At 37.9% G+C, this 16337-nt stretch overlaps 1 protein-coding gene across 1 annotated transcript; it reads left to right on the forward strand.

Moving 5' to 3' along the window:
• Nucleotides 1-13525: 13525 nt before the first annotated feature.
• Nucleotides 13526-15680, forward strand: ZNF404 (zinc finger protein 404). Its single transcript, XM_066266693.1, is given in 7 exon segments — nucleotides 13526-13535; nucleotides 14000-14091; nucleotides 14199-14763; nucleotides 14766-14938; nucleotides 14940-15393; nucleotides 15396-15477; nucleotides 15479-15680. Coding segments are annotated over 7 exon segments (1578 nt in total).
• Nucleotides 15681-16337: the final 657 nt, after the last annotated feature.

The raw sequence follows: 16337 nt of genomic DNA on the forward strand, positions 1-16337 counted from the left end.
CAATGCTGTTTGTATCAGGATCACACGTGGCATGAAAACAGCCAAAAGTAGCCTTCTAGATATTGTCAGACAGAGCTTTGCACTTCCAAATTTTCTACTAACCCCAACAGACAGCCCTGTTGCCCAAAGGCGAAAAAATTAAAGAAGGGTAAAACACAAATCACAAGGTTCTCTTTCTCTCTGATCCTAATCCTAACAGGATTAGAATCAAGGTTTGTTAGGATCAGAGGGAGAACCAAAATCAACTCAACCACCTAATTTTACTCACAAGGAAAACTGGGCCGTTCACAAAATACTCCCAATAATAATTAGAGCAGCTGACATTTATAGCAGTTGACATACTACCTACCAAGGCACCATGTACAAGTAGTATGTCACTGGATCTTCACAACAATTCTAGAGATTGCAGTCCTGGCTGGTGGCTCAGCAGATAGAGCGCCGGTCCAGCATAAGGACATCCCGGGTTCGATTCCCAGTCAGGGTATACCGGAGAAGTGACGTCTACTTCTCTCCTCTTCCTTTTCCACCTTCTCTCCCTCTTCCCCTCCTGCAGCAGTTGCTGACTGGTTTCAGCGCAGCCCTGGGCACTGAGTATGGCTCGGTATACATAGCTCAGTACTTGAGCATTGGCCCCAAACAGGGTTGCTGGGTGGAACACTTTTGGGCCACGTGCGAGAGTCTGTCTATCTCCTCTCCTCTCACCTAAAACAACAACAACAACAAAAAAAACAATTCTAGAGATTGAGACAATAATTCTCCTTCCTAAACAGGGTGAAGAGGAAGTGATCAGAACATTAGAATCACCCAAAAAAAGCTAATGGAGCCCCATTCACGGAAACAGTAAAAGGCCTGAGTCTTTATATTTTTCACCAAGTTCCCCAGGAGATTCTACTATGACCAAAGTTTGAGAACGACTCGATTCCATTCTGTCTCTCAAGGAGTTATCTGAACCGCCCAAGGACAGCCAGGAAGCTAAGGGAAGGGCTAGGCTGGCACCCAGGGCTCCCGACTACCTGCTCCTCCCCACTGTGAGATGCCCTTGTAGGTCTAAGAGGCAAGAATGACTTGTCAATGCCCCTGGAGGCAAATTCTCAGAGAAAAGAGAGGCTTCCATTTAGACCAGTGCTGTCTTGACAGAAATATAACCTGTGTCATTTAAATGTTTCAAGTAGACACACTCACTTGGAGCAGTGAACACACAATATAAAATACAGATGCTGGCCCTGGACGATTGGCTCAGTGGTAGAGCGTCGGCCTGGTGTGCGGAAGTCCCGGGTTTGATTCCCAACCAGGGCATACAGAAGAGGCACCCATCTGCTTCTCCACCCCTCCCCCTCTCTTTCCTCTCTGTCTCTCTCTTCCCCTCCCGCAGCCGAGGCTCCATTGGAGCAAAAGATGGCCCGGGCGCTGGGGATGGCCCCTTGGCCTCTGCCCCAGGCGCTAGAGTGGCTCTGGTCGCAACAGAGCAATGCCCAGGATGGGCAGAGCATCGCCCCCTGGTGGGCATGTGGGGAGGGGGATCCCGGTCTGGCGCATGCGGGAGTCTGTCTGACTGCCTCCCCGTTTCCAGCTTCAGAAAAATACCAAAAAAAAAAAAAATACAGATGCTGTTTACAGAATTGCACACCTGAAACCTATATAATTTTATTAACCAATGTCACCCCAATAAATTCAATAAAAAAGTGTAAGAAGTCAACTTAATGCCAACAAATTTTATTTAGCCCAATATATCTAAAATATTACCACTTCAACTTGTAGTTGATATAAAAAGTATTAAGATAGTTTACATTCTTTTTTCATACAAAGTCTTTGAAATCTGTTGTGTCTTAATTAGCATCAGTCACATTTCAAGTGCTCGATAGTTACATGTGGCTAACAGTTACTATATTAGATGGTGCAGACTTAGGCCTTTTTAAAGCAGTACAGATCATATATAATCATCCCCCGGGAACTCTCTAAATTTTTGTATAAACCACCCAGTCTGTGGCATTTTGTTATAACAACTCTAGCAAACTAACACAATCTCCCCTCCCTTGGTCATCATATATAAACAATTTATGATCCTTAATTTTTAAGTCCCACTGACTTAACATTTTGGTTTGCTTTAAAATGCTCAAAGGGAAAAATGGGTACATGGGAAGAAGGAAAAGCAACAAGATTAGCAAGGATTGAAGCAGAGTGACTGTTATATGGAAGTTCATTACACTATCTTTGGGTATGTTTGGAAATTTCCAAAGTAAAGAGGTAAGGGGGGAACTATGAATAGTGTGAAAACAATGTTATAAAACATATATAAATATAATTTTAAAACCGCTAAACAAATGCATTAAAAAGTTGACTGTTGCCTGACCGGCGGTGGTGTGGTAGATTACTGAGGGCCCTGGTTCGAAACCCTGAGGTTGCCAGCTAGAGTGCAGGCGCACCAGCTTGAGTGCAGGGTCGCCGGCTTGAGCATGGGATCATCGACATGATCCCAAGGTCGCTGGCTTGAGCAAGGGGGTCACTGACTCAGCTTGAGCCCCGTGGTTATGGCACATATGAGAAGCAATCAATATAACAACTAAAGTAAAGCAAGTAAGAGTTGATGCTTCTTATCTCACTCCCCTCCCCACTTCCCCTCTCTCTCTTTCTCTCTCTCAAACAACAAATAATAGTCTATATACTAACATTATGGGTAATTCATAATATTTTTCTTCATTACTATATTTTCTCACTTCACTACAATGAATGTGCACTTTTACTATAGTCAGAATATGGACCACAAATAGTTCCAAATAAAATTAAATGCTTTCAAAAATTTATAAATAAGTCCAACTCACTCACCCTACTTTCAAAATCCTCTACCTACTCGCATAATTTGATCCCAAATGACTCTTTTGCATACCGTTTCCTATGGTTGAATATTTCTGTAGATTGCTTTTTATTTTGTTTCCTAATTCCAATTTGGGGATCTTAAACTGTGGGACAAAGAGCATTCAAAGAAACACAAACACTAGATGCAAATCCCACTACTCTTACTAGCAGTGTGACGGATAAGTAACTAAAGTGCGCGCGCGCTCTCTCTCCCTCTCTCTCTCTCTCCATTTCCTCATCTGTAAAATAGAAGTGATAACAGTATTCACTTCATAGGGCCTTGTGAAGGCTAAATATACTGATTTTTATAAAGCCCTCAGAAAGATACCTAGCACTCAGTGTTTATCTATTACGACCAGCACTCACGCACTGTACATGTTCTACATATCATCACAACTATTTAATAACTGAACACTTTTGGAACAAACATTTGCTAATGAATAAAATACCTTCTACCACTTGAAAGAGAAAAGGAAGCGGAATGCTAAGTCCTGTCGCAGCGGGACTCTGCAGCCCCGAGCCCGGCTCACTCTCCTTCCTACAGCCCCCTTTCAGAAGTTAGGGCAGGGGACAGAAAGGAGGCTGGCAGGTAGCACGATCCTGTCTGGTCCTGAAACAAACAAACAAACAAACAAACAAACAAACAAACAAAAAACCCAGAGGATATCAGTGGTTCACTCTTTTCTTTTTAAAATTTTATTTATTGATTTTAGAGAGAGAAGAAGGGAAAGAAAGGGAAATAGAAACATCAATTTGTTCCTGTGTGTGCCCTGACCCGCGATCACACCACCTGGTATCTCCTCTGCATACCAGGACGATGCTCTAACCCAGCTAGCTATTCCGCCAGGGTGTGACTCGCTCTTTCTTAAAAACAGGTCACAAGTAGGACACGCACACCCTCCTTTTCTGAGGGGATCAGAAAGAGCCAGTGGCATTTCGAGGAACTTCCGGAGAGACACTTTTCTGATAATTACAAATTAATATTAACAGTTAAAACCTTGCCAGACGCCTGAACTGTTCAAAACATTTCACTTGTACTATATATACCATTAATTCTCAAAACAAATGTCCTATAAAAAAGGAAAGTGAAGCACAGAGAGATTCAAGTTCTCACTCAATGTTTACGGCTAAAAAGTGACAGAGCATGTGGAAGGGACAGGGAAGGCGGGTTAGCAGCAGACAGTCCCGGAGACCCTCAAACCCTGTGGGCTCCAGGTCCGCCCCGAACCCGGGCACTCGCGAAACTCCCCAAACGCAGACGCTTGGGCCAGCGGAAGGCAGGCGGCCGCCCCGCCCCTCAAAGCCGCTCTGCCTCTGACCGGGGCTTTTCTTCCCAGTGACCGAGGGCCGGGTCGCCTGATTTCACGACCAGGTCAGAAAAGCAGAAAGAGGTTGCAGGGTCCCGGGGCTCACTCACCTCCTCGATAGAAACGAAGGCCGCGAGCTCAACCTCCTGCAGCGGAAGTGTCTCGGACTTAGCGAAGCTCATGGACTACATTTCCCAGCATTCCCGAGGGGGAAAAGTGCTGATGCCCGCCCCCCTGGGGAGATAATGCCAGCCCCAACATCGACTGCCTGAATCAATTTTCCCCGGAGTCCAAAGAGAAGCAGGATTTGTATCCTCGCCCTCTGGTAGCCGAAATGTTTCCATACAGGCATAACACTTGATTATATGCCCCTATTTCCCCCACGGAACAAGTAACACATCGGCGCTTTCCCGGTCGGAAGGGCTCTGATCATAGGAAGCGTCTGGACCACACATCCCAGAATCCTTTGTAGGGCGGAGCTTCTCACCTGCCTGAGATTTTCCTTTTGAATTAGCAGGTGGACTGCAAATAAAGTAGGTGCTTGTAGAATTCAGTTTGCTTTTTCATTTTCTCATTGTTCCCATTTACAAGTGACAGAAGTTGAAAACATGACAAAATAAATGGGAAATAGTTATAAAAGAGTGCCATTTGTGAGCTAAAAATAGAGATAATAAAAGGGACGCACTAAGCTGCACTGAACAAACCTTTTTATTACACGGGCCTGGTTTCACTTACGACCAAGAACCGGTAAGAAGGAGATGCAATCATCAAACAGGATGTGAACAGAAGCAGCAAAATTCTCCGCTTTTCCTTCGCTTTAGTTTTCTTGCATTGGCAGGAAATTGGAGAAAACATAGCATAGCATAGGATCCATCCTAATATCTTGAATAAAATTCTGCTTTGAGTTCAAATTAAGGAATCATATCACACAACTCTTGCTCTTTTTATTAAAATGTAATTGGCATGTAACATATTGTAAGGTATGCAACATGTTGGTTTGAAACATTTACGTATTGCAATATTATTAACAACTTAGCGATAGCTAAAACTTCTATCACCTCACCTAATTTTCATTTCATTTATATTCCGGGAACAATAAAGATTTAGTCTCTTTAGCAACTTTGAAGTTGATAATACAGTATTGTTGACTATCATCACTATTTTGTGGATTAGCTCTTCAGGACTTAGTCTAATAGTTCCAAATTTGTAACCTAACACATCCTCAATTCCCCTTCTCTCAGTCTCTGGTAACCATCATTCTACTCTCTGTTTTTACAAGTATATCATACAGTGTCTAACTCTGTTTGACATTTCATTTAGCATAATTCCCTCAAGGTTCATCCATGTTGTCGTGAATGGCAGCATTTCTTCCTATCTCCTGGCTGAGTATTATTCCACTGTATATACGCCACAAATTCTTTATCCATTCTTCCGCTTACTGACACTTAGGTTATTTACTCATCTTAGTTGTTGTGAACGATCCTGCAGTGAAAATGGAAGTGCATATATATCTTCAAACTTCTCTTTTCATTTTGTTTAGGGATATACCCAAAAGTAAAATTGCTCTATCATGTGGTAGTTATATTTTTATTTTTACTTATTTTTAAAGCTATAATTAAATTTTATTTATTTATTGGTTTTAGAAGAAAGAGACATTGATCTGTTGTTACACTTATCTATGCATTCAACGGTTGATTCCTGCATGCGCCCTGACCAGGATCAAACCTGCAACCTTGGCACATCGGGCGACACTCCCACCAATTGAGCTACTCTGCCAGGGCAGTAGTTATATTTAAATTTTTTTTGAAAAGCCTCTCTATACCGTTTTCTAAAGTGGATAAACTAATTTACATTCCCATTATTTGTGTACAAGATTTCCCTTATCTCCATATCTTTAATAACACTTGCTATCTCTTGTTTTCTTAACGACAGCCATTCTAACAGGTATGAGGTGAAATCTCACAGTAGTTTCTTTTTTGTTTTTTGTTTCTTTTTAAGTGAGAGGAGGGGAGATAGACTCTCGCATGAGTCCCAACTGGGATCACCCCATTTGGGGCTGATGCTCAAATCAACCAAGCTCTCCTCAGTGCTCAGGGCCAACACTCAAACCAGTCGGGCCACTGGTTGCAAGAGGGGAAGAGATAGAAGGGGAGGGCAGGGAAGAGAAGCAAACAGTCGCTTCTTTGTGTGCCCTGACTAGGATTGAACCCGGGACATCCATATGTCAGGCCGATGCTATATCCGGTGCTATATCCACTGAGCCAAATGGCCAGGAATTCATAGTTGTTTTGATTTGCAATTCCCCAATGATTAGTGATGTTGACCATCTTTTCATGTACCTGTGGATTACTTGGATGTCTTCTGTGGGAAAATGCTTATTTAGTTCCTCTGTCCATTTTTAATCAAATTGGTTTTTTTTTTTTAATTTATTCATTTTAGAGAGGAGAGGGAGAGAGAGAGAGAGAGAGAGAGAGAGAGGAGCTGGAAGCATCAACTCCCATATGTGCCTTGACCAGGCAAGCCCAGGGTTTCGAACCGGCGACCTTAGCATTTCCAGGTCGACGCTTTATCCACTGCGCCACCACAGGTCAGGCCCAGGTTGGTTTTTTGTTATTGAGTTGTATGAGGGTTTTGGGGGGGGTTGTTTTTCTTTTTTTTTAGAGAGAGAGAGAAAGAGAAAGAGGGAGAGAGAGAGAGAGAGAGAGAGAGAGAGAGAGAGAGAGAGGAAGGGAGGAGCAGGAAGCATCAAATTGTGGTAGTTGCTTCTTGAATGTGCCTTGATTGAGCAAGCCCAGGATTTGAACCAGTGACATTTGCATTCCAGGTTGATGCTTTATCCACTGCACCACCACAGGTAAGATGAGTTGTATGAGTATTTATATTTTTTGAATATTAACTCCTCATCTGATATGTTTGCAAATATTTTCTCCCATTCTATAGTTTTCAACTTATATTATATATGGGTTGTTTTTTGGTTGTTGTTGTTTTCTGACAGAGAGAGAGAGACAGGAAGAGAGAGAGAAGGTGAGAAGCATCAACCTGTAATTGCTTTCACTTTACTTGTTCATTGGTTGCTTCTCTTATGTGCCTTGACCAAGACCAAGCCAGTGTCCCCTTGATCAAGCCAGGCATCTTGGGCTTTTCAGGCCAGTAACCTTTGGGCCCAAGGTGTCAAGCTTTGGGACCATGTGAATGATTCCCCCACTCAACTCAGCAACCCCACACTTATGAGCCCACACTCAGTACAAGCAACCTCAAGGCTTTGATCTGGTGACCTCAGCATTCCAGGTCAATGCTTTATCCACTGTGCCACAACTGGTCAGGCTATATATAGTTTTTAGTTTGCATGTTTTTTACCGTGCAGAAGCTTTTTAGTTTGATATAGTCCCACATGTTCATTTTTGCATTTGTTGCTTGTGCTTTTGGTGTCATGTCCAAAAAATCATTGCCCCATTCAATGTCGAGAGATTTGTTCCCTATGTTTTTTCTAGTTTTATAATATCAGGTCCTGTATTTGTCTTTAAGCCATTTCAAGTAAATTTTTATTAGTGGTATAGATAGAAGGCCTATTTCATTTCTCTCCATATTGTTATCCACTTTTCCCAACACCATTTTTAAAGAGACAATCCTTTCCCTATTAAGTCCCCAGAATAAATCCCATTTGATCATGATGTATGATTTTTTTTCTTGTATTACTAGATCCAATTTGCTAATATTTTGTTGAGAATTTTAGCATCTAAGTTCATCGGGGATATTGGTCTATAACAGTGGTACTCAACCTGGTCCCTGCCGCCCACTAGTGGTTGTTCCAGCTTTCATGGTGAGCAGTAGCGGAGCAACCAAAGTATAAATAAAAAGATATATTTAACTATAGTAAGTTGTTTTATAAAGATTTATTCTGCCAAACTTAGCGAAAATCCGACATAAAGTACTTGGTAAGTAATTATTATTATATGCTTTAACTTGCTGTAACTCTGCTTTATAAATTTTATAAAGTAAAGTTACTTCACTACTTTATAAATCACCATTACTGTGGAACCAGTGGGCAGTTAGAATATTTTACTACTAACAGAGATACAAAAGTGGGCAATAGGTATAAAAAGGTTGACTACCCCTGGTCTATAGTTTTCTTTCTTCATAGTGTTTTTACCTGGTTTTGGAATGAGGATCATACTTGCCTGATAAAAGGAGCTTGGAAGTCTTCCCTCCTCTTCAACGTTTTGAAATAGCTTGAGAAGGATAGGTATTAGTTCTTTGAATATTTGGTAAAATTCGCCTGTGAAGCCATCTGGTCAAGGACTTTTGTTTGTTGGGAGTTTTTTGATAACTGTTTCATTTGTTGTAATGGGTCTGTTTAGGTTTTCTGATTCTTCTAGATTGAGTTTTGGAAGATTGTATGTTTCTAGGAATTTATGCATTTTACCTAGGTTGTCCAATTTTTGGCATATATAGATCTTCATAATATTTTCTTACAATCCTTTGTATTTCTACAGTGTCAGGTGTTACTTCTCTATTTTCATTTCTAATTTTATTTATTTGAGTCTTCTCTCTTTTTTTTCTTGATGAGTCCAGCTAAAGGTTTGTCGATCTTGTTTACCTTTTCAAAGAACCAGTTATTGGTTTTATTGATCATTTGTGGGGTTTTTTGTTTGTTTGTTTTAGCCTCTATGTCATTTATTTTCACTCTGATCTTTTTTACTTCCTTCTTTCTACTTCCTCTGGATTTCATTTGTTGTTCTTTTTTTAGTTCTTTTAGATGCAGGGTTAAGTTGTTTATTTGAGCTTTACCTTGCTTCTTAAGGTATGCCTGGTAATGCTATGAACTTCCCTCACAGAACTGCTTTTGCTGTGTCCCATAGATTTTGAGATGTTGTATGTTCATCTTCATTTGTTTCAAGGAAATTTTTTATTTCTTCCTTGATCTCATTGTTAACTCAGTCATTATTTAATAACATGCTATTTAGCCTCCAAGTGTTTGAGTATTTTTCAGTTTTTCTGTTGTAGTTAATTTCTAGTTTCATGCCATTGTGATCAGAGAAGATGCTTAATATGATTTCAATCTTCTTAAATTTATTGAGACTCATTTTGTGTCCTAACACATGGTCTATCCTAGAAAATGTACTGTGAGAACTTGAAAAGAATGTATATTCTGCTGCTTTGTGATGAAAGGTTCTGAAAATATCAATTAAATTCAGTTGATCTAGCATGTCATTTAAGGCCACTGTTTCTTTGTTAATTTTCTGTCTGGAGGATCTATCCATTGATGTTAGTGGGGTATTAAAATCCCCTACTATTATACTATTACTGTCAATCTCGTCCTTTATGTTCATCAAAATCTGCTTTATATATTTAGGTGATCCTATATTAGGTGCATAAGTATTTATGGTGGTTATATCCTCCCTTTATCATTATGTAGTGACCTTCTTTATCCCTTACTATAGCCTTACTATAGATTATACATTATTCTTCACTGTGCATGGAACATTCTCAAGAATAGACCGTATGTTGGGCCACAAAACTAACATCAGCAAATTCAGGAAGATTGAAATTATACCAAGTATATTTTCTGACAATAAGACTTTTAAATTAGAATACAACTCTAAAAAGGAAGTAAAGAAACCCATGAAAATGTGGAAATTAAACAACATACTGCTAAAAAAATGACTGGTTCAAAGAAGAAATAAAAGCAGAGATCAAAAGATATATACAGACAAATAAAAATGACAACATGACATATAAAAATTTCTGAGATACAGGGAAAGGAGTAATAAGAGGGAAGTTTCTATCATTACAGGCTTATATCAATAATCAAGAGAGATCCCAAGTAAACAATCTAACATCACATCTTAAGGAACTAAAAAAGGAAAAAGGCAACTCAAAGCCAGCAAAAGAAAGGAAATAGTAAAAATTAGAGCAGAACTAAACAAAATAGAGAACAAAAAATATATAGAAAAAAATGAATACAACAAAGATGTGGTTCTTTGAAAAGACCAATAAAATTGACAAACCACTGGCTAGACTCACTAAGGAAAAAAGAGAAGGGACTCATTAAACAAAATCCAAAATGAAAGAGAAATTACCACAAATATCATAGATATACAAAAAATCGTTGTAGAATACTATGAAAAACTATATGCCAACAAATTCAACAACCTAGAGGAAATGGATAAATTCCTAGCACTATACAATCCTCCTAGACTGAGTCATGAAGAAGTGGAAAACCTAAATAGACTGATAACCAGGGAGGAATAGAAACAACTATCAAAAACCTCCCAAAAAACAAAATTCCAGGACCAGATGGCTAAACTAGTGAATTCTACCAAATATTCAAAGAAGATTTGGTACCTATCCTTCTCAAAGTCTTTAAAAAAAAATAGAAAAACACATTTTATGAGGCCAACATAACTCTTATGCCAAAACCTGGCAAAGACAACACACAAAAAAGAAAAATACAGACCAATATCTCTAATGAATACAGATGCAAAAATCCTAAACAAAATACTAGCAAATTCAATATGACAACACATTTAAAAAATTAGTACATCACAATCAAGTAGAATTCATTCCAGGGGCACAAGGATGGTTCAACATATGGAAATTGATCAACATAATACATCACATCAACAAAACAAAGAACAAAATCCATATGATCCTATCAATAGATGCAGAAAAGGCATTTGATAAGATACAACATCCCTTTATGTTTAAAACACTCAATAAAATTGGAATAGAAGGAAAGTACCTCAACGTAATAAAGGCCATATATGACAAACCATTAGCTAATATACTAAGTTGTGAAAAAATTATTGCTTTTTTTCTAAAATCAGGAACAAGACAAGACTGCCCACTCTCTCTTATTCAACATAATTCTGGAAGTTTTAGCCAGAGTGATCAGGCAAGAGAAAGAAATAAGAGGCATCCATATTGGAAAAGAAGTAAAAGTAGCACATTTTGCAGATTACATGATCCTCTGTATAGAAAACCCCAAAGACTCCAGCAAAAAGCTATTAGAAACAATAAGTCAATACAATAAAGTCGCAGGTTACAAAATCAATATACAGAAGTCTATTGCTTTTCTATATGCCAATGATGAAACTTCGGGAAATGAACTCAAACAATTCCTTTTACAATTGCAAACAAACAAACAAAAAACCTAGGAATAAACTTGTCAAAGGATGTGAAGGACCTATATCCTGAAAACTACAAAACATTATTGAAAAAAATCTAAAAAGACACAATAAAATGGAAAGATAGTCCATGTTCATGGATTGGAAGAATCAACATAGTTAAACTGGCCATGTTACACAAAGCAATATTCAAATTTAATGCAATCCCCATCAAAATCCAGTGTCATTTTTTAAAGAAATAGAACAAAAAGTTACCAAGTTTGTATGGAACCATAAGAAACCCCAAATAGCCAAAGCAATCCTGAAGGAAAAGAATGGAGCTGGAGGTATCACACTACCTGACTTCAAATTATACTATTGAGAGCCACAATAATTAAAACAGCATGATATTGGCAGAAAAACAGACATATAGACCAATGGAACAGAATCACGAGCCCAGAAATAAAACCACATATATAGAGAGAGACAAATCACCTTCGACAAAGGAGCCAAAAACACACAATGGGGCAAAGAAAACCTCTTCAATAAATGGTGCTGGGAAAACTAAAAAACATTGGTACATAAAGACATGTGCACACCCATGTTCATTGTAGCATTATTTATAGTGGCCAAGATATGGAAACAACCTAAGTGTCCCTTGATAGAGGATTGTATAAAGAAGATGTGGTACAAATATACAATGGAATACTACTCAGTCATAAAAAATGATGATATAGTGAGTTTTATGACAACATGGATGGACTTTGAGAACATTATACTGAGTGAAATAAGTAAATCAGAAAAAGCTAAGAACTGTATGATTTCACACATAGGTGAGATATAAAACTGAGACTCATGGACACAGATAAAAGTGAAGTGGTTACCATGGGGAAGGAAATGTGGTGGAGAAGAGTATAAAGAGGGACAAATATAAGGTGATAGAAAATGATTTGACTTTGAGTGATGGGTATACAACATAATCAACAGTTCAAATGCTATATAAACATTTACCTGAAACCTATGTACCTTTATTTATCAATGTCACCCTGTTAAAGTTAATTTTCTAAATAAAGTTAAAGAAAAGACTTTTGATGAATGTAATACAAGATCTAATTAACTTGACTGAGATTAAAACAGAAAAAAGTCATGACTGTGTACAGGAAGGATTGAACAATAGTGATAAGAGATATGTACTGTATATTTTTTTAAGAAAGTGATCAGTATCAGTATTCCCCTCTCGCTTCTTTCTCTGTCTCTCTTCCCCTCCTGCAGGGGAGTGGAAGATCAGTATCACTATTTTCCATTTATATATTTGAGCTAGTTTGGATGTGCATTTTTCTCATCTGTAGTATAAATGATAGATAAAAGAATAATTTACCATAATAAGGTGTAAGACATTAGAATCAGGGAGAAATAGTTAATAACTGTTACATTATTTTCCAAATCTAAATGGTTACTTTACCCAGCTATCTTCCCCAACTTATTTACCTTTATTTTCATTTAAGTTATTTTTTTCAAATTCAGTATTTTACTCTATGACTAATTAATACTTACCTTGTGATAGGAACTTGTTTTTCAGTGGTAGTTGAAAGGATTTTTATGGCACTGGTTGATTGGCTCAGTGGTAGAGCACTGACCAGGTGTGTGGATGTCTCAAGTTTGATTCCCAATCAGGGCACACAGGAGAGGTGCCCATCTGTTTCTCCACCCTTCCTCCTCTCACTTCTTTCTCTCCCTCTCTCTGTCTCTCTCTCTCTCTGTCTCTCTCTCTCTCTCTTCCCCTCCTGCAGCCATGGCTTGATTGGAGCAAGCTGGGCCGGACACTGAGAACAGCTGCACGGCCTTTGCCTCAGGCACTAAGAAGAGCTTGGTTGCTGAGCAATGGAGCAATGCCCAGATGGGCGGAGCATTGCCCCATAGTGGGCTTGCCAGGTGGATCCCGGTCAGGGCGCATGTAGGAGTCTGTATTACCTCCCCTCTTCTAACTGGATTAAAAAAAGAAAGGATTTTTGCATCTAAACTTGAGCTATAGAATAAGAAAATAAGTGGTAAAACAAATAAGACAATTCATATGTAAGAGCAAAAAACATTATGAACATTAGAGTTAGCAGAGGCAACCTTTCTGACGAAGTGATTTCTAACCTGCAACACCTGAAGATGGTAATTAAAAGAAACCACCTAAGATTTCTGAAAAGTGGAGCACCTTCATAAAGCCCCAGGTGATGGGAAAGGTGGTGATGTGTTCTAGCAGTTGAAAAGATGCCATGCCGTAAGATACAGGGGACAAAGATAATGTATATGTGTTTGGGTTTCATTCTAAGATAAAGAGAAACCATAAAAACAATTACACAGAGAACCGTCTGGCTGATAATGTTAGAATGGTAGATAGACCACCAAGACCTATTCCTGCACTGATTCGCCCAGTTTCAGTGGCTATCTAAAAGGTAGTATATGTAATAGGTTCCCTTGGTAATTCTGAACCCCAACTAAATGTGAGAACTACTTTTTTCTCTTTGCCTACTAACAAACTTTACATTCTCTTTTGACTTTTATAATTTTCTGAGTCCTTCTTGTCTCTAAAAAATTTTTGTGACAGTATTTTAGAATGTTATGACCCTTTTACTTCTAATAAATATACTTGTCAATTTAATGTTATTTTTATAAAAAAAGAAGGCCCCACAACACCTCCAGTACAAGAAAATAGCATTTGTTTGTTTTCTCGTTTTCTTTCAGATTTTGATTTCACAACTGAAACCAACAAATTACCTTCATAAAAATGCAATTATGAATTAAGTTCATACCATTAATAGACAATAAAATATATTGTCTATTATATTATTGTCTATATATTGTCTATTATATTATTATCTATTATATATTATCTACTATATTAATAGACAAAAAATATATAAAATAACTTCATACCTTAAAGTTTACACAGTTTCTTTTCAGAAATGACCCACAGTGCAGAGTTGAATTTGGGAAACAACAGGGGCCAAAAGTGAGATATTTTAGTCCAATGATATTCAGAAAACATACATCCCTTCCTCTACATCAGATAATTCACACTAGAGAGGAATATGAATGTAAGGAATGTAGGAAAGACTTTAGAATATGTACACACCTTACTGAACATCTGAGAGACCACAGTGGTGTGAGACCCTGTAAATGAAAGGAATGTGGAAAGGCCTTTCTAGTTCTCCAGCATTTTATTAGACATAGAAAGTGCACATTGGTTTGAAACAGCGTGAATGTATTATCCAGTGAGAAGGCCTTTAGGCTTTATTCACAGCTTATTCAACATCAGATGATTCATTCTAGTGTGAAACCCCATGGATGTAAGCAATGTAGGAAGGCCTTTAGATGTCATTCTCACCTTACTGAACATCAGAAAATTCACAATGATTTGAAACGCTATGAATGTAAGGAATGTGGGGAAACTTTCAGATTGTACCAACATGTGTCTACATCAGAAATTTATCCTGGTGTGTATCCTGTATCTGTAGGGAATGTAGAAAGGCCTTTGGTCATCATTCAAGTCTTTAACAACATAGGAAAATTCATTCTGGTGAGAAACTATATAAGTGTAAACAATGTGGAAAGGCCTTTGTTCACAGCTGTTTACTCATTGAACATCGGAGAAGTCATACTGGTAAGAAGCCTCATGAATGTTAAGGACTGTGGAAAGGCCTTTAGCAGGGGCTCAAGCCTTTTAAATATAAGAGAATTCATAATAGTGAAAAAACTCTATGATTGTAAGAAATGTGGAAAGGCCCTCTGTAGAGACTCTCAACTTACACAACATCAGAGAATTCATAATGGCGAGAAGCTATATGAATGCAAAGAATTTGGGAAGACTTTTAAGCTTCATTCATACCTTATTCAACATCAAATAATTTATACTGATTTGAAACCATATAAATGTAAACAATGTGGGAAAGCCTTCAGTCATGTTGGACACTTTAAAACACATCAGCCAATTTATACTGGGGAGAAACCCTATGAATGCAAGGAATGTGAGAAAACCTTTAGACTTACTTCTCAACTAATTTATCATCAGACAATTCATACAGGTTTGAAACTGTATAATATTTTTAAAGAATATTATACAATATTAAAAAAGGCCTTTGTTCTATCTAAGGTCTTTCTCAACATAAGAGAATTCATACTGGTGAAAAACCCTATGAATGTAAGGAATGTGGTAAGGTCTTTAAATGAGTGATTCACTTAGCATCAGAGAATTCATACTGGTGTGAAACCACACATATGTAAGGAATGTGGGAAGGCCTTTAATTGTTGCTATCAACTTACACAGCATAAAAGATTTCACAGTAGTGAAGAACTGAATGTAATGAGAGTCCAATGCCTTTATTCATGGCATATTCTTTATCATTATCACTATTTTACTACCTAATGATGTTATGGTAAAGATGAAATTATCTAACAAAATATAAGCCTATGGACATAGATAAAAACAAAGTGGTTACCAGGGAGAGGGGAATGTGGGGGAGGAGTGTGGGAAAGGAGTAAAGAGGGACAAATATATGGTAACAAAAAATGAATTGACTTTAGGTGATGGGTATACAACAAATCAATAGTTCAAATGCTGTAGAAACAGTTACTTGAAACCTATGTACTCTATTTTGATCAATGTCACCATGTTAAATTTAATTTTCTAAAAGAAAAAAAATATATGCACCCTTGGAAGGGCATCTGGCACATGCTATTTGCTTACTAAATGTTATTATCATTTTTATAATTACTATTATTATTATAGATAAATTCATGTAGAAGGAAGATCCTATAAGCATGATGTTTTAAAAAAGTCTATCATCACTCACCCATACTTTACTTCAGATCATTCATTCTGGACAAAATTCCAGAGAATACATCAAACAAGAAGTTTTTTATTCAAAACTCATCCCCTGAAGATTAATAATGGGGAAAAAAACCTATGCCTTTGTTGAATGTTGAGATACAGTTGTTGAAAGGTGGAGAGTGATTTGAAGAAATTTTCTTAACAATAAATTATATAATACAGAAAACATATTCTGACCAGGTGGTGATGCAG

This window comes from Saccopteryx bilineata, chromosome 3 (genome assembly GCF_036850765.1).
Source record: "Saccopteryx bilineata isolate mSacBil1 chromosome 3, mSacBil1_pri_phased_curated, whole genome shotgun sequence".
Taxonomy (NCBI): Eukaryota; Metazoa; Chordata; class Mammalia; order Chiroptera; family Emballonuridae; genus Saccopteryx; species Saccopteryx bilineata.